Below are 19822 nucleotides of genomic sequence, written 5' to 3'. Positions count from 1 at the left end.
TATATATATATGTATATATATATATATATATATAGATAGATAGATAGATAGATAGATAGATAGATATTCTGTATATATAGACACACACACACACACACACACACACACACATATTCAGAGCATGTGAACTGAGCATCAAACTTTGTTGGGGGAGGATTCACTCACCAGAATAACAGGTTGAGTTTTCAGCAGACAGCTGCGGACATTAGATTAGACTTTTCAGTGAACCATTAAAGAAAATGTTTCACACACTCGTTTTGTTCTGTTTGTGCTGGTTGAGCCTGATGGGTAAGTTATAAAAGATATATATATATATATATATATATATATATAGATAGATAGATAGATAGATAGATAGATAGATATTCTGTATATATAGACACACACACACACACACACATATTCAGAGCATGTGAACTGAGCATCAAACTATGTTGGGGGAGGATTCACTCACCAGAATAACAGGTTGAGTTTTCAGCAGACAGCTGCGGACATTAGATTAGACTTTTCAGTGAACCATTAAAGAAAATGTTTCACACACTCGTTTTGTTCTGTTTGTGCTGGTTGAGCCTGATGGGTAAGTTATAAAAGCATTTTATGGTGTAATTTTTTTTTTTTTTTTAGATTTCTACTGTTATATACCAGATGAATCAATTTAATGAGATTTACTCTGAATTCAGTTCTCTGTTTTAATTGTAATTTTAAAATTGATATTTGCAGGCCTTCTATTGTGACTGTAAATTTCTCTTGCTCAGAAAGCCAAAACCACCACTGAACCACTTAAAAATTTCGGGCGTCTTTTGTTACTTTAAATATCTTTATTTAAAAAATAGCAATTTTCTGTTTTTAGAATTGCTCCTGCGATAATCATAAATAACTATAAATGTCATGGAAATTCATTGGACAAAAGGTTTGAGAACCCTAAGTGAGATTCAGTGAGCCTGTTTTATCTACTGATCTCAGTGTCTCATTTATTTATTTAAATTATCAAGCAGAATTAAACTTTCAAGTTGTAATTATAGAGTATTTATTTATTTATAAATTACGTAACATCACACATTGATTTTACAAGGTAAGTAAAAAATAAAGAAATAAAGATAAAATTATTGGTTCATGCTTACCTGTCTCATCTTTCACTTTGTTGCTCTGGATGTTATTCAGTTCATATTTAACCGATTCAATCTTCAGTTGGTTTCAGGCTTTAGAAACCATTAGGAGCTTTAATTTTCTCATGTTAATGTTCTTCAGGTGTGTTTGGGGCTAAAACAAATGAAATAATGATAGTGATGGAGGGAGATTATGTCACTCTAAACACTGATGACATTGAAAAACACGAAGATGACATGCTGTGGACATTTGGAGCTAAAAAGTCTCAAATAGCTATAATTAAAATAAAGAAGCAAATCTCCTCCACATCTGATGGTCCTGACGGGAGATTCAGAGACAGACTGAAGCTGGACAATCAAACTGGATCTCTGACCATCACTAACATCACAACTCAACATACTGGACTCTATAAACTAGAGATTAGTGGAGAGAAACTGTCATCAAAAACATTCAGTGTTTCTGTCTATGGTGAGTAGAGATCTTTTGTCCAAACATGCACATATTCTTGTTTTATTAACTACTTACATATTAAATCCTTTTATATATTTAGATCACAGACACACTCACTCAAAACATTGAACTAAAAATAAGATTGATTAGATTTATCCACATCTCTCTTTATTCTCATGTTTTCAGCTCGTCTGCCTGTTCCTGTCATCAGCAGTAACTCTTCGCAATGCTCTTCATCATCATCATCATCACAGCAGAATTGTTCACTGGTGTGTTCAGTGGTGAATGTGAGTAATGTGACTCTCTCCTGGTACAAAGGAAACAGTTTATTGTCCAGCATCAGTGTGTCTGATCTCAGCATCAGTCTCTCTCTACCTCTGGAGGTGGAATATCAGGATAAAAACACCTACAGCTGTGTGCTCATCAATCCCATCAGCAACCAGACCAGACATAACATCAACATCACTCAACTCTGTCAACCATGTGCAGGTATAGCAGCGTTTTTGTGATCTGATCTCGGTCTTTTGTTATAGGTTAGACACATTCATTTCTGTCTTTTACCTTACGGCACTGGACCCAGACTCTCCTTCACTAGACTCACCTCTAAAAGTGTTGATCTGTGCTGCTGCTGGATCTCTGTTGATTGTGGCTACAGTCATGATCTTCTGGATCTACAGGAAATATACAGAAACTGATGGAGAAGGCAAGTATTACCTCCTGTTTTTACTGTGTTTGTTATAAAAATACTCTAAACGTTTTAATAAATTGATAGCCCTAGAAATCCTGTATGTTTAAAGATTCAGCCCTCTGCTGGTGTTCAAATGAACATTTTTATTAATTCAATTCAATTCGAGTTTATTTGTATAGCGCTTTTCACGATGCAAATCGTTGCAAAGCAGCTTCACATAAAAATACAGAAATTTACGTTTCTACATTATATTTAGTAATAGCTTACATTGAAAAACATTTTTCTAATTTTAATTAGTTCATACTCTGCTGAAAACTTTTTATGTATGTGTGAACCGTTATGTCAAATTATGGATGGATGGATGGATGGATGGATGGATGGATGGATGGATGGATGGATGGATGGATGGATGGAGAAACAGATCTATTTAAGATTGTGTTTTCTTGTTCTATTATTATTGTTCTTTAAATAGTTCAGACTTGTGAAGAAATAACGTATGCTGAGACAACATTCTTCAAAAGGAATTCACACAAACTGGTAAGATTTTAATCTCTGCATTTAGTCTTTGTATTAGTTTTTTGCAGCAAGTCAGATTTAGACGTGTGTGTTTTTGTCTGTATAAAGATCTATTACATGCATTAAACACAACAGCATCAGATATTTAAAACCGTAACAAACAAACATGATATACATTAAAACATAATCAAACAAAAGAAAACATGTCCTCACATTAATTCAAAAACTCTGTTGATTGTGGCTACAGTCATGATCTTCTGGATCTACAGGAAATATACAGAAACTGATGGAGAAGGCAAGTATTACCTCCTGTTTTTACTGTGTTTGTTATAAAAATACTCTAAACGTTTTAATAAATTGATAGCCCTAGAAATCCTGTATGTTTAAAGATTCAGCCCTCTGCTGGTGTTCAAATGAACATTTTTATTAATTCAATTCAATTCGAGTTTATTTGTATAGCGCTTTTCACGATGCAAATCGTTGCAAAGCAGCTTCACATAAAAATACAGAAATTTACGTTTCTACATTATATTTAGTAATAGCTTACATTGAAAAACATTTTTAATTAGTTAATTAGTTCATACTCTGCTGAAAACTTTTTATGTATGTGTGAACCGTTATGTCAAATTCATGATGGATGGATGGATGGATGGATGGATGGATGGATGGATGGATGGATGGATGGATGGATGGATGGATGGATGGATGGATGGAGAAACAGATCTATTTAAGATTGTGTTTTCTTGTTCTATTATTATTGTTCTTTAAATAGTTCAGACTTGTGAAGAAATAACGTATGCTGAGACAACATTCTTCAAAAGGAATTCACACAAACTGGTAAGATTTTATTCTCTGCATTTAGTCTTTGTATTTTTTTTTGCAGCAAGTCAGATTTAGACGTGTGTGTTTTTGTCTGTATAAAGATCTATTACATGCATTAAACACAACAGCATCAGATATTTAAAACCGTAACAAACAAACATGATATACATTAAAACATAATCAAACAAAATAAAACATGTCCTCACATTAATTCAAAAAAGACTAGAACAAGACTTAGTTTGTGTTGTCAGTTGCTAGCCCTGTTGCATATTAGCATAAGATACTCTTTAGCACAATAACAACAATATATAAATAAACAAAACCACAACTAAAGCCTTATTTTTCTGCTTTATATCACCATGGCAGTATTTACACTGTCCATCATTTTTCACAGACATCTGTGCAGTTCATGGTACACAAAAATGGTGCAAAAATTTTCCTTTTTGAGTAACAACTTGTCACTTGGGTAGTACCCTCAAAGGGACATCTTTGTACCTTATTTACCCCAAAAGGACCAAGAGCACACATTACTAGCTTAAGGGTCCATATTACTACTCTAAGGTATTGTAAACACCCTAAAAGTGTATTACTTCATTTCAATATTTGATATTAAAGGGGTGGTTGATTATGATTAAACTTTTTTAACTTTAGTTGTGTAATGTTGCTGTTAGAGCATAAACAACATCTGCAAATACAAAAATGGTGCAAAAATTTTCCTTTTTGAGTAACAACTTGTCACTTGGGTAGTACCCTCAAAGGGACATCTTTGTACCTTATTTACCCCAAAAGGACCAAGAGCACACATCTACTAGCTTAAGGGTCCATATTACTACTCTAAGGTATTGTAAACACCCTAAAAGTGTATTACTTCATTTCAATATTTGATATTAAAGGGGTGGTTGATTATGATTAAACTTTTTTAACTTTAGTTGTGTAATGTTGCTGTTAGAGCATAAACAACATCTGCAAAGTTATGATGTTCAAAGCTCAATGCAAAGGGAGATATTTTCTTTTAAAGAAATTGCTGTTTAAGGACTACAAAAAAAGGCTGGTAGGGACTACAATGAGCTTCTTCCCCGGTTGGTGACATCACAAACCCCGAAATTTACATAAACCCTGCCCCCGAGAACATGCAACTACCCGTAATGGTCAGGGGCCGTGACATTTCCGGACAACGTGCACTAGGCGGTTAGCGAATCACGACACAGCCCAGCTAACCAGTCTGAGCACATTGCGTTTTTCTGAGGGAGGGGCTCCGTAGAGCCAGGAACTCAACAGACCGTTTTGACAAGAACGGAAACAGCGGTGTAGAATAAAGGTAAAATATGTGAAAATAATGTTCTTTTTTTTTTTTTTAAATGAAGAATGAACACGTTACGCTGCACCCCATAAACACAATCAAGCCTTTGAAAAAAGCTGATCAACCACCCCTTTAAAGAAAATGTTTACTTTTGAAAGATTAACCATTTTGCTACTACCTTGGGTCACTAATTGATGGCCAACATAAAATTTGGGCCCTAAAGCAAAATCACTGAGAACTAAAGCTTGATCTGCTTCATGTTAGCTTAGCAGTGGATCACTGTATCCACTGTTATTAGAAAAAAAAAGAAAGATCAATCTTCAGGATGCCACATTTTAAATAATTTTATCAGTATTATATATTGTGCAATATGTTTTTGTACAGAAAGTAAAAGAGAAGAGTCATGTGATGTATGCAACTGTCAACATGAGAAGATGATCAAACTTCAGTCTTTTAAGTCCCAAATACTCCTGGAAACTCCTGAGACACTCTCAGATTCAGAGTCTATGGATGAGTTTTCAGATTGGTAAGAATCACCACCATGCTGCTAGCATTATACTAACATGATTGCTAACATGTTTTTAACAAGATGCTAACAGGATTAGCACATTGCTAGCATGGTTCTAATACATTTAACGTGTTCCTAGCATGATGTTAACACAATTGACATGATGTTAGCCAGATGCAAACACAATTAGCATTTTGCCAATGTCATACTAACATGATCAGCACGTTACTAGCATGTTTTTAGCAAGATGCTAACATGATTACCGTGTTGCTAGCATGATGTTAACAAAAAATCCCATGTTGTTGTCAAGTTTTGAACTAGATGCTAATATGTTTAATATTATGTTAACAAAACATGTTAAAATTATGCTAACATGTTTTAATGCTGCACTAGATGTTGCTAGCATGTTCTTAGCATGTTTTAGCACATATCTAGGTAATGCTAATGATTTAATGATCAGGATCATTCTGGGGGTTTGAAGTTACAGATGGATTAATGAAATGGTCTCCTAAAAACCTCAAAAGAATGTGTCGTGTAATACAATATTCAAATAAATTATCTAATTTGTTTGACCCAGTGAAGTATTGTTATGTTTGACGGGGGATATTAGTTAACCCAAAAATATCAATGCTGAGCCTAAAAGCATTTATTCACACGCATGTCTTTCCAAACGTACAAGACTTTTGCACAATTAAGTGATCTTCGGATCACAAATTAGGATATTTTTAATATTATCATATTTGTATTTTTAAAGATTCTCATATTTTTAATATTCTCGTTTTTTCCATTGAAAGTCTGTCTTCAAGCTTTAAAAAAAAACGTATTTGATGTGCGAGAACAAACTTCACTGGTTCTTGTGCATCAAGCATGCCGATTTGAGCTTGCATTTACCATATTTTATGAGCTCTATGTATGTGCACTGATCAGTGTTTGTATATGAATGAAGTTTAAATGAAATCTGTTCATCATATAAAGACTTAGATTAAACCGCCTCGAATCACATGGATTACTTTTATGACTTCATACACTTTTTGAAGCTTGAAAATGTTCATTAAATGGACGAAAATAAAGATGAACAAAAGTCTTATGGGTTTGGAATGACACGAGGGTGAGTAAATGACACAATGTCCATTTTGGGGTCTAAAAATGAATTGAGGACATGGGTATCTGCAAACCATAAATGTAAAATGTTCATCAAAACAAGTCTAGGTGAACTTCATACTGTGAAATGCGGTTTGGTAGACAAACATCTTCTGCATGAGAAAGTGTTTGCTGCTGTATGTATGTGTTTGATGTGTTCATGAGTTTGTGTCTGAGGTGTCAATAGCTCATAGCATGTGGTTAAAGGGAGTTTTTCCATTTCTGCCCATATGATTTGAAGAGTTTGACACAGTTTTCTTCTGTACACAAAAAAGATTCTCTCCAATCAAACAAACATCATGCACTTGTGTCTGTGAAACATAAACTTGATGCTCAAGGGTATGTGCATCTCATTACAAATCCATGATCTTATGAACTCATCATGCTGTGACCCTGCAGACGAGCTCTGCTAGTTCTTTAGCAAGAGAAACAGAAGTTATTTCTAACAAAAACTACTCTTGATCTCACAGATGTTTTAACGATCATATCCCGTTTTTGTCTGTCAATGTCTGGGATTCGTTTTAAGAATAAATGCAATATGTGATTTACTATTGTTGTGATATTTTTACTACCATGCAGATGTTTAGCAGTTAGTTTAGTTTTCATCAGTTTGGGGAAGTAATAACATAAATGAGCAGCGCTGCAAGAAAACTAAATGCATTTTTAAATTTCATGAATGCAATGAATATTTATTAGTACTTTACATTATTGCCTGCCCCATGCAAACAAGTGATTCCTGAATTTAGCATTCAATATTAAATCAATAAAAAAAAGGTAAATAAAAAATAAATAAATCAGCTAGTCTTGACTTGCAATGCTATCCTTGATTAGCATCCAGAACTATAAGAACAGTACGGAATCATCCGTGTTTTTATTTTTATGAGGTTATTAATGTTCACTACCAGTTGTTTACCCTTGTATTTCTCTGTAAAGACTGCATCAAACATTTGTTTTAAATTGCTTAATATTTCATTTATACATGCTTATACCACTGGAATGTCCTCTAGTGTCAAAACCAGGAATTGACAGTTTCAAAAACTAAAAAATTTAAAGGTGAAAGTTTTAATCCAGCAGAGTTGAAATCACATTCCAGAATATACACACACAATGATCACTTTAACCCTTTAACTGTCACCCGTCCCCTCTGTGGGATGCCTAAATTTACTTCACTATATTACAATTCAATCCTAATCTAATCATGACAAATTATATATCGTTGGAAAGGTCTAAGACTCCTAAATAGATATTTTACCAATGTTTTTTTTTTTAAAAACGATGTAGGAAAAGTAATAGATTAATTTTTGACAAGAGTGCACCTAAAAAAAAATACATCATTAGATTGGAAAGAAAAACATTTCATTGGAAAGAAAAAAAAACAGATTCCACTTCTTATGAGTCAATCAGATGTTTTAATGCCATTTATTGCAGAAAAACACACAAAAAAACATATAAAATGTACAAAAACATAAAAAAAAAATAAAAAAAAATACAAATATATAGATTAATTTTTGACAAGAGTGCACCTAAAAAAAAATACATCATTAGATTGGAAAGAAAAACATTTCATTGGAAAGAAAAAAAAACAGATTCCACTTCTTATGAGTCAATCAGATGTTTTAATGCCATTTATTGCAGAAAAACACAAAAAAAAAACATATAAAATGTACAAAAACATACAACAAATATAAAAAAAATACAAATATATAAAATCAGAAGGCTTCATGGGAGGACTGTACAAAAATAATAAAATAAAATAAAACAAAATGAAAACTTGGCAGTGAGCTGAACTGATCAGCAGCACTTCATAATATCTCACAAATGTTTTGTTCACGAAGACAATGTTATGGTTTCACGGTGATTCATTTTTATTGATTGTTTTTCATATAAGGAGTTCTATTTCTAGCAAATGTAAAAGCCCTTTCACACCAAAAAGTGTAATGAATAAACCTCAGGCTGAAGCAAAAGTAAATTCACGTCTGTACAGTAGAACGCAGGAGAAGAAACAGCAATAAAAAAAACAATGAAGCACAATTGTTAGTTTATCTAAAGTCATTTTTGCTTATTAGTACGGTTGAACTGGATCATCAAAGGTCAGCAGCAAAGACATCAGTTAATAAAATGGGATTAGATACATTTGTGTTATTTAACATTTAATTATTGCAGGTTTGCGTCATATTCTGAGTTTGCATTTCACTGTTTTAATTAATTTTGATGAATACTAAATCTGTTTTTTGTGAGTGGGATGAATTAATGCACGTTCACATTTAGTCTAGAACTACAGTAGCATCATGTTCACACAGCGCACACAACACCTCTGTACTCCCGATTTCTCCCAATATGGGGACAGGAGACTTATCAGTCAATAAATGGGAAAAAGTAACTCAAGATATTCTCTTGTAAGTTAAAAAGTAATGCGTTACTTTACTAGTTACTTGAAAAAAGTAATCTGATTACGTAACTCGCATTACCCCCAACACTGATTACAACCAATGGCACAAATTGTACAATACAAAATGAAACCAGTGTTTTAGGTTCTTCAGTCAGGCCTAACAACGGCTTTCTATCTGTCTTTTGTTGTTTGAATTGCATTAATGACACAGCTGTCACTAAGACTGAATGGATCTATAATAATGATACAGGTGATTTCTTCCTTAGCGGTTTACTTTCCTTTAAGACATAACAGAGGATAATGAAAAAAAGTGAAACTGATTAGACTGTGGTGGGCCATAACACCATAACAGAACGCTTCAACAGGACTGAATGAGACGAGTGTTGCCCAGACCAGTGGCGTAGCGCAAAATCAGTTTTAAACCATGAAGGCTGAGAAACGTGCAAACTTTGTGCAAGAGTTATACCGGTGAACGTCTTGACCTCAGTCAATTATACAAAGTGAAAGTATTAACGCTGCATTAACGGCGCATATTCTCTCAGAGACGAATCTACTTCAACATATGCTGATAACAGCATATAACTAATTATTCCCTAAATTATTTCCCTTGTGGCCCATACATAGTGGAAAAAAAAAGAGAAATGTATTTTGCGTTAAACAGGTTGTTTTTGAAAGTCGGTGCTTGTAATATAGTTGCTCTTAATTTTCATTGATGACTGCAGTGTTAATCATTTTAATTATAGGCCTATAATTCACTGTATAAATTAATAGCTGTATAAACCTTTTCAATGAGGAGTAAGCTAATAGCCTAAACTTTTATTATCCTCACAGCGCGTCAATTATGCGGTGATGCGCTATGAAATTATTGTGGGGCAAATTAATTGTAATTTAATAATAAAAGTAACCTAATAATAATAATAATAGGCCTAATAATAAGAAGAATGTAACAGGCCTACATTAACTGGAAATGCCAAATCCTCTTAATATTGCCAATATTTGATGCTTTTGACAATATCTCTGCCTATATAGTAGACACCTGATACAACGCAACCCAACACGGGGAGGGTATCCTTCTACATACAGAAAAAGTATGTAGAACTCGCCTTTAAATTTTCTTTTTTGAATTCAAGTTAATAGAACTTTATATATTCAGGCCACATGCTTTAATTAATTATTTAAATGAGTAATATCGAATTAGTTCTTGCGGTGGTGTTGAAATTGGAGTTGAGGTAAAATTTCACTTGGAACTGGTAGTGACTCCTAAAATCTTGGTGTGGTGACACTATTTCTCTGAGCAGCGAGAGATTGTCTTACGATGAAGAGAGGATTGGAAATGATAAAATCTCTCTCGTTACCATCTTCTCTTCACTTTCCATTTTAGTGAAAGTATCAAAATAATGTTAGATCTCACTGGCAGCCTCAGACTCAATCCGATTAGGGGGCGAGTCATTGGTAGTGTTCGTCCCTAGAGCATCAGTGTGATTAGAGGACCTCTCATTAGCATCATCCATCAGTGGAATCTCACTCTGATTAGGCGACAAGTCAACAACATCATTCACCTGTAAGAAAACAGATTCACAGAAGGTAAAAGAAATGAACAGGACTAATGACACACAAAAAATACTAGACTAGGAACTGTAATTGTGCATTTCTTTTGATGTTTGCAGAACATATGGTGGTTTTCTTTTCCTAAATATTAAACACAGTCATAAATGTTGGATGTTTCTCTTAATGAATCTGAGTAATTACACTGTCATCTGTGCTACAGTATAGCATACAGTATATACAGTACAGCTACACAATTGTGGCCTAAAATATCGGCACCCATGTACTTTTGTTTTTTTTAAGTAATAACAATAAGTTTGTATAAGGTTGCAAAGAGGCTGAGAATTCCTGGTAAATTTTAGAAACATTCCAGAAATTCTGGAAATTTCCAGCATTTTTTGTAAACTTTCACAAAACATTCTGAATTGTTTGGAAATTTTCTGGAAATTTTCCAAAAATTACTTGGTAAATTAAAAAAAAACTGTTGAACTATTTTTAAATTGCTCAGGGGAACTACACAAAATGATACTTGCCAATGACAGAAACACTGAAGCTCCTTATGATGCTGATTCTGCTGCTGGTGATCTGTAGTTTATAAAGTCCAGAGTGTGTGGTGTTGATGTTCATGATGGTCAGAGATCCAGTCTGATGACCCAGCTGCAGTCTGTCTCTGAATCTCTCAGTGCCTTCATCACACTGATCATCTGTACAGATCTTACTGGGATCTCCAGTGATTTCAGCGATGCAAATGTCATTAAAATACCACATCATCAAATCCTCTGGGTTTTTCATTACACCAGGATCTAAAGTGACAGATTCTCCCTCCTTCACTGACTTTCTCTGCATTTGATCGCGTTCATTAGCAGGAACATCTGGAACACAAACCAGCAAGCTGACTGGAAGGAAAAAAATGAAAGAACTGTGGATATGAAAATGACTGAATCATGCTTTCAACAAAACAAAAAAAAACATGCATCTGTTTTATACACATTTTATAAACTTATTTGACATGAAATCCTCATTATGATAATTTTAACGGTTAGTTTTATTTTCCATCTATGATCACATTCTCCTATCATCGCTTCGAAAGGATGATTTAGTTTGAAATCAAACTGAACCGTTTAAAGATGTCATTTAACTATTACACTTAACAGTAATTGTTTTTAAAGAGATTAACTATATACTGCATCAAATACAAATTTAAAAAAAACATGAATGTCAATGCAAAAAAATAAAAACACATTAATTAAATATTTATAACCTGCTTTTAAATGCGTTCATTAAATGACTTACCATGAACAGTAACATTAAAGGTCTTTTCACTGCTTTTTCTGATGCTGATGATCTTTAATTCATAGAGTCCAGCATCTGTGGTTGTGGTGTTTGTGATGGTCAGAGATCCAGTCTGATGATCCAGCTTCAGTCTGTCTCTGAATCTCTCAGTACCTTCATTACACTGAACATCTGTGCAGATCTTACCGAGATCTCCAGTGATTAGAGCAATGCGATTGTCATCAAAATACCATATTATATATTCCTGTTGGTTTGATTCAAAACCAGTGTTTAGAGTGATTGAATCTCCCTCCATCACTGACACTGATAATACATCGGTTTCAACAGCTGACACACCTGATGAACAGAGAATTAAGCCATGATAAAATGTAAAAACTACAACAGAAAATGCGCGTTTTACAGATCATATAGATTGTGAGTACAGAAATATGTCTGTATTCTAGGGTTGTCAAAAGTAACAACTTTTATAGGTTTCTCTTTGTGAGGTTTGGTTAGCAGTGACTGAAACACAACTTTATACACAACTGCCAGTCTGTATGGAGAGGATCTTGAGACTCCAGTAGCTTCAACCACCTGTTTGCTGCTCAGCAGTGGCTTTTTTACAGCTGGCATTACTATATAGTTCATTCGTTTGACACAAACTTTCCTTAAATCTTTATCTGACCAAGATCTTCTGTGCTCTAAGTCACTCACAAATCTTTTGACAGTTCAATAATTTCTATTTGCTTTTTGCAAAATGTTGTTTGTTTTGACGCCTTTTGCAAGACATTGTATTGTTTCATACTTTTCATCTTCAGAAAGATTGTTCTTCCTCACCATATTGCATGAGAACTGTGACTTGCTTAATAATGTGGAACAACCTCTTTAAGTAAGGTTTCCATTTACCTAAGAAGACCTGGCACTAGGGTTGTCAAAAGTAACAACTTTTATAGGTTTCTCTTTGTGAGGTTTGGTTAGCAGTGACTGAAACACAACTTTATACACAACTGCCAGTCTGTATGGAGAGGATCTTGAGACTCCAGTAGCTTCAACCACCTGTTTGCTGCTCAGCAGTGGCTTTTTTACAGCTGGCATTACTATATAGTTCATTCGTTTGACACAAACTTTCCTTAAATCTTTATCTGACCAAGATCTTCTGTGCTCTAAGTCACTCACAAATCTTTTGACAGTTCAATAATTTCTATTTGCTTTTTGCAAAATGTTGTTTGTTTTGACGCCTTTTGCAAGACATTGTATTGTTTCATACTTTTCATCTTCAGAAAGATTGTTCTTCCTCACCATATTGCATGAGAACTGTGACTTGCTTAATAATGTGGAACAACCTCTTTAAGTAAGGTTTCCATTTACCTAAGAAGACCTGGCAAACTATTGAACAAACCTGTCTGAGATTGATACCAGTTACCTGAAATGATTTTATTTGTTTATTGTACCGAAATCCTATTGATATGTCACTTGCATAATAATTTGGAACGCAGTGTAATGTCGGAAAGAATAAAATGTAGCATCACATTGGTTGACTATCATAAACATTCACCGCGCTACACATGCAGTTTGCTAACAATTCTGGAATTTCGGTCAAATACATGCTTATTTCACTGCTTATAAAACATACAATATGCTTCGAATGATCGTTCATATCTAGCCTATAAATACACTACTTTAGCAACGAGACAAAGGGATGTAGCTGTTGTGAGAACAGCATTGACAGCAGCAATGGTTCTCCCCTCCACCACGTTTAAAGATAATGAGCCGCCCAACTCGTAAACTCTGGTATCAAAATTTCCCAGTAGTAAATAGACTTGTGCCGGTATTCGGTAATGTGATATATCACGGTAATGAATATGCACGGTATTGTTATCGTGGGCACTTCTAAATACCGTGAATAATTATATATAACAAATTATTCCGAATTTTTAATGCATTTTAAGAATACTTTTCCCATCAACTGGTCAAAATGCACAACACCGCTGTATGCTGCGTGAAAGACGCATGCGCACTCTGATGTAAACATATTGTTCGCTCACACTTTACATTAGGGCTTCATTAGTTAACATAAACTGCCAATGAAAAATTCTTCTGAACATTAATTAATCTTAGGTATTCCAATATTTAACAACAGGTTGTTAAAATCGAAAGTTGCAATTGTGTTATTTAATGAGCTAACATGAACTAAGACTTGTATTTTTTAAACAAAGATTAATAACTTCTGTAGCAAATGTAGCTATTGCTCATTGTGAATATTAATGCATTAACTAAGGTTAACTAATGAGATCTTATTGTAAAGTGATACCTATTGGTCTTTATAGTTCTTTTGCACTTTAATCTGTGAAAAACTTAACTTTATAAAGTTTTCTGTATTGCTTTATTGCATTTAAATGTTCAGTTATTTTTGTTATAAGAAAAAAGTTATTAAACCTGTTATACTGTATTATGACGGCACTTTTTTTAAACTAAATTTCAATATCGTGATAATACCGCATACCGTGATAAAAGCATTAGCAATTAACCGCAACGTCCCTAGTAGTAAATATGACTTGAGAGGCGTTCATGTCTAATTTCCGATTAGGAAACTCGTATTTTCTATAATTCCGATAGCACATGAAGGCAGCATTAATCATTGTAGCCAATCACAGACATGCGTTAACTATTGAGCGTGTAAACACAATGGCCAATCAGAGCTGTTTAAGAATCCAAAATACTAACGTTAGTGGAAAATGCTACTACTGGTACCGAAGTCGGTACTTTTGACAACCGTACTGTAATGTAACATGCAAACAGAGCAGAACATGATTCACACATTCACTCATCAGACGAGTCACATGGATGATCTAACAACAACACGCATCCTGATTCATATATTAGCTGCTTTCTCTGAACATTTATTTCAGCACTCATACAACAAATTGTTTTCATGGATGTGGAATAATATTCCCCATAATGAATATCATATATGAATAGTATTCATTAAAAACACTGCAGAAAATGGTGCTATTTATAAAAAAGTACTACTTTTTGTTTGATGTTCTTTTTACTTTTACATAATTAATTTGGCAGAAGCTCTTATTCAAAGCGACTCAATTCAACACTGATCAGTTTATATACCTTTTTTAAGATTTCAACATTCACTGTATGATCTTGGATCAGTGAACTCATGGGAGATGTTGCTTTGAATAAAAGCTTCAGCCAACTAATTTTGTACCGTTCATCATTCATTATAATGGTTGACTAGAAAAGAGACTGTCTTACCATGTGCGAACAAGAACACAGACGTCAAAATAAATCGAAGCTTCATAAAAAAATATGGCAGCAGATTCTGATTCATTTTCCCTTCTTCTTCTTCTTCTTCTAATAACGTTTTATGGTGGATGGCAAACCAACTTCTGCTGATTCATTTTCCCTTGCTTTTTCTTATTTAATTTATTTTAGCTCTGACTGTATAATAACATCACGCGGCATGGTTCTTCTTCTTCTTCTTCTTCTTTTGTTTAATGGCGGTTGGCAAACCAGCTTAAGGTGCATTTCCGCCACCTACTGGGATGGAGTGTGAGCCATTGATATCAGAAAAAAAAGAAAGAAAAAAAACACCTACCCTACCTTTCTATATTTTCTTATATAACTTTGTTGCTTTAAAAAAAACAAAAAAACAAGAGCTTCATATCCTTTGTAAGAACTGTTAAGTAGCCTATATTCTGCAAAATTATAGAATTTATGCCAACAGAAATTATTATTTTTTTTAATTGAATTCTTTCCTTTTCATATGCCATACAATTGATTATTACATGCTCTACACTTTCTGGAAGTCCACATTTATTGCACTGACCAGAACCATGTTTCCCTATCATTTGAATTGATTTGTTGAGGGCAGAATGACCAATTCTCAGACGAGAAATTACCAGATCTTCCGTTCTGTTGCCATAACTAATTCTAACTAAACCAACTTGTTTAAAGTTGAAATATGCACTCTCAAGATGCTGTTGCACTACTATCGCTTTATGTTCATGATAGTTCAGCTATTACAGGTTCAGTTCCTGAGATTCAGAGTTTGATCAAGGACACAATGGTGAAATTACATGGATCAACCCTCACAGGATTTGAACCTTAACCATAAATCTACAACACCAACAACAAACAAAGTTCTTCATAGACTTTAACACAAATAAACTGATTCCTGCTGAAAACACCAGCTTTGAGTAACATGAATTTTATAGTGTTTTCATCAGGCATGTTCCTCACTAGTGTTGTCAAGTGACAATAATAAAACTTTAAAGACTGTAAGGTCTAGTCCACATGTAAACGGGTATTTATATAAACAGTTTTTCCTCTGTTTAAAAAACAATCTTGTCCACATGAAAATGCAAAAACATGCTATAAAGTGCTGTCATGCCAAACCAACAGGTGGTGATATAACCCTAACCGTAAAGCCATGTTAGCCAATCAGGAGCCTGAAAAAAAGGTTATTATCGGTTGTTACTGGCGCACACTCCGCCGTCACAAGCCAAAATCTGACATTTCAGTACTGGTGCCTAATACTGAAATCATGGTATTGTGACAATGTTTCTCTCTGGGTGTTGTGAGTTTCAGTTTATGCTCTTCTCTCATTTCCAATCTTCTCTTCATGTTCTCCTTCAATGAAATTATCAAAATAATAATGTTACTGTAACATCTCACTAACAGCATGAGTCTCAGACTGATTAGAGGACAAGTCTTCTGCACGATTCTAAAACACAAAATCACAGAAGGCAGAATAAATCAACAGGATTAATGATTCAGTTACACAAACAGAACAAGACTAAAGACTTCATATTCTGTTTTTTATCCTGATATTTAAGATTAAGGGTTAACATGTCTTAAATGTGGGATGCTTCTCTTAAAACGGTAATGACATGAAGAAACAAACTTTCTTCGATCTCTTGACATCTACTATAATACGCACTTTTGTTGAAACCAAGCAGCTCAAACAACTTGTTTTCCACAACTGCAAATTGTGACATCAATATGTTGCATCGGACCACCTCCATGACAACACTTCAACGCAGTTTTTTTGTAATTTTTTAACTAATTTTCAGAAAGATTAAGATGTCAGGGAAGAAGGCCAAACGTATCGCACACAGTATCTTACCTGATCACTGGACTGCATATCCATATCTGTTTGAAAAATAATGACAAACTCAATTAAACACAGTGGTTTGTTTAATTTCACATCTTTTAAAGATTATTTTCACACAACAAGATATTTCCATCTTGTTACTGCAGCTGTATGTAATACACACCTGTCCTTCTTCTTTGGCGCTTGCGATAGTAAATCACAGCAGCAGTTGAAGCAACAAGCAGCAGAACAACAACAGCAGCAACAGCATATATTCCTGTTACAGCAGCTGAAGACAGACAGAGAGTTTATTTTTTACTTAGAGTGTAAATAAAATATTTTTAAAAAATCTAATTTTCATTCAAAACTGTTTATAGAAAAATGACTAAATGATACTCACCAGTGACAGAAACAATGAAGCTCTTTATGATGCTGAATCTGATGTTGGTGATTGTTAGTTTATAGAGTCCAGAGTCTGATGTCCTCATGTTTGTGATGGTCAGAGATCCAGTTTGATCCAGCTTCAGTCTCTCTCTGAATCTCTCATCACACTGATCATCTGTACAGATCTTACTCTGATCTCCAGTGATTTCAGCTATGAGAATATCATTAAAATGCCATGTCATCAAATCATTTGGGTATTTTATTACCCCAGGATCTAAAGTGACAGATTCTCCCTGCTTTTTTCTTCTCATTTCATCTCGTCTTGCAGCAGGAAGATCTGAAACACAAACCATCAAATGACTGAAGGTCTTTTTGGGGAAAATAAGAAACTACAAAACCTCAAGAAATGTGGATATGAAAGTAATTCCTTGTGCTTATAAAACAATTTGCATACTTCAAATCCTCTGCAGTTTAGTTTCTTGGTGAAAAAAAATCACTGAGTATGAAATAACATGCATTTACACAAATGATAAGACGTGATCAGAGATTACTTGATGAGAAACTGTCACCTTCACCAGAACAAAACTCAAGAGGCACACTAGCGAATGATGCTAGAGACTGCAATCTTTAGCATGCAAATCTTGTTAGCATGCCCGCCTCCCATGCTGGAAATGCCGGTTCAAATCACACTCAGAGCAGTGCAAGTAGAACCGAAGGGGTTACATTGGTGCCGTGACCCGGATGGGAGTGAGCTTTATAGGGATTGTGTAATGGAGGCCAGCTTGTAAAGAGTTGTGCAGGTAAACCTTACTCCCTGGCCTCAAAAGGAGCGTTAGAGGCTGTGGTCTTTAGTGTCCTTGTTAGTGTTCCTGACTGCCATGCTGGAGACGCCAGTTTGAATACCGCTTGGAGCGGCACAGATCCAGAGGGGCTACATCACTACATCTCTTATATATATGGCTGAATTAATTTACAGGTAAAGAGAAAAAACACATTTGAATGTCACCAGGGGCCGGCGCTAGGGAGAATGTTGAATGCTGAAGCCCCGAATGTTTTTACTATGCCCTGTATGAATCATCACTGAGTTTTCATGCGCATTAAAATAATTAATATTAGTACTGCAGATTTGCACATCCAACAGTGTCTACCTACATTGTCATTCACTCAATCACTCCTGACAAAAACCGACCACCGAGCCTCGTACTGACATGTAACTGGCCAACCAGCAATAAAAAGTTACAGCAGCTGCTTCAGGTGTCTGTAACTAGTGTATAACTAATACCGATTTTGTAATTTTTTTAATTAGGTTATTTGTTACTGAGCATTGTCAATGTGAAACAACAAATATAGATATTAAATCATATAATGTTGTCGTGTCTTCCTACGACACACGCATTTAGAGCGATCATATGAACTGTTTGGCCACCATGGTCTGTGGCAGACTTTCTTCGCGTCAGGGCAACAATTCAATGAACAAGAAATAAATAGTAAGTGATTTAAATTATAGAGACAGTATTGACTTTTTTTGCTCTATTTCTCTAAAGAAAATGGTTCCACACAAAACCATGTTGAGCGTCTCTGCAGCAACACACAGAGGGGTTTCCTTACAGAATGAATTTGCGTTTTTGAACAAACCGGGTTGATTCACTGATCCCTTCATAAAACATTGTATTACTTCTTTCCTTATTACTTCGTTTTGAAAGAATCAATTGAAAAAAATTACTCAGTGACCCACTTAAAGGGGTCATATGATGTTGCTAAAAAGAACATTATTTTGTGTATTTGGTGTAATGCAATGTGTTTATGCGGTTTAAGGTTAAAAAAACACATTATTTTCCACATACTGTACATTATTGTTTCTCCTCTATGTCCCGCCTTTTTGAAACGCTTACATTTTTACAAAGCTCATCGGTCTGAAAAGCGAGGTGTGCTCTGATTGGCCAGCTCTCCAGTGCGATGTGATTGGCCGAATACCTCAAGCGTGTGACGGAAATGTTACGCCCCTTACTATACTGTGATGCCGTGTCCCGGAGTGACGCGACAAAAACATTAAAACAGGCATTTGTTGCATCCAGTGGGGACATAATTACGGATTATAATGACTTAAACTGTCTTTTTACGCATTGCGTCATATGATGCGATTTCAAGTTTTCCTTTCTCTTTGGAGTGTTACAAGCTGATTGTGCATAGATAAGATCCCTGAAGTTGCAAAGACTAAAGTCTCAAAACCAAAGAGATATTCTTTATCAAAGTTAAGACTCTAGGAGACGAGGTAATTCTGACTTTGCTATGACAATCTGGCACTTCTGAATCAGCTACTGTTTTGTTATTAGTTGAAGTATTTGCTATTGACTGTTCAAATGCGGAGTTTTGCGCATCATGTGTGTGTGTGTGTGCTCGAGCGAGCAAGAGAGAGAGAGAGAGAGAGAGAGGGAGAGAGAGAGAGCGCAAGAGAGCGAGAGAGAGAGAGAGGGGGTCACATCACAGTGTCTTAACCGTGGCTTGTGTACTGCACACATACCAGCTTCATCACTGTGTCTGTCACGTGACTCTGTTCTCCTTTCGGGCTCTGTCTTTACATTTATTTTGAAAGC

At 34.9% G+C, this 19822-nt stretch overlaps 2 protein-coding genes and 1 long non-coding RNA gene across 3 annotated transcripts in view; 1 reads left to right on the top strand and 2 right to left on the bottom strand.

Moving 5' to 3' along the window:
• Positions 1–1274: 1274 nt before the first annotated feature.
• Positions 1275–3658, top strand: LOC107566430 (SLAM family member 9-like; the record flags this gene model as incomplete). Its single annotated transcript, XM_016251889.1, has 4 exons — positions 1275–1575; positions 1744–2046; positions 2153–2260; positions 3645–3658. Coding segments are annotated over 4 exons (726 nt in total), but the record flags the coding sequence as incomplete, so codon positions are not given.
• Positions 3659–10320: 6662 nt separating this feature from the next.
• LOC107566429 (uncharacterized) overlaps positions 10321–19822 on the bottom strand; it is a 12647-nt gene continuing 3145 nt past the window's right edge. The window contains exons 4-7 of the mRNA XM_016251888.1: positions 15005–15094; positions 11759–12094; positions 10985–11337; positions 10321–10479 (exon numbers count right to left, since the gene is read on the bottom strand). Of these exons, the coding sequence (XP_016107374.1) occupies positions 10321–10479; positions 10985–11337; positions 11759–12094; positions 15005–15094 (938 nt within the window). The remainder of the gene's footprint in view (positions 10480–10984; positions 11338–11758; positions 12095–15004; positions 15095–19822) is intronic.
• Positions 16329–17073, bottom strand: LOC107566441 (uncharacterized). The gene is made up of 3 exons (XR_001606511.1): positions 17029–17073; positions 16878–16903; positions 16329–16381 (listed from the first exon to the last, which is right to left on the bottom strand). It is a non-coding gene; the product is annotated as an uncharacterized lncRNA (long non-coding RNA).

This window comes from Sinocyclocheilus grahami, unplaced genomic scaffold (genome assembly GCF_001515645.1).
Source record: "Sinocyclocheilus grahami isolate Dianchi unplaced genomic scaffold, SAMN03320097.WGS_v1.1 scaffold1075.1, whole genome shotgun sequence".
NCBI classification, from domain to species: Eukaryota; Metazoa; Chordata; class Actinopteri; order Cypriniformes; family Cyprinidae; genus Sinocyclocheilus; species Sinocyclocheilus grahami.
This window is presented reverse-complemented; position numbering and strand designations above follow the sequence as displayed.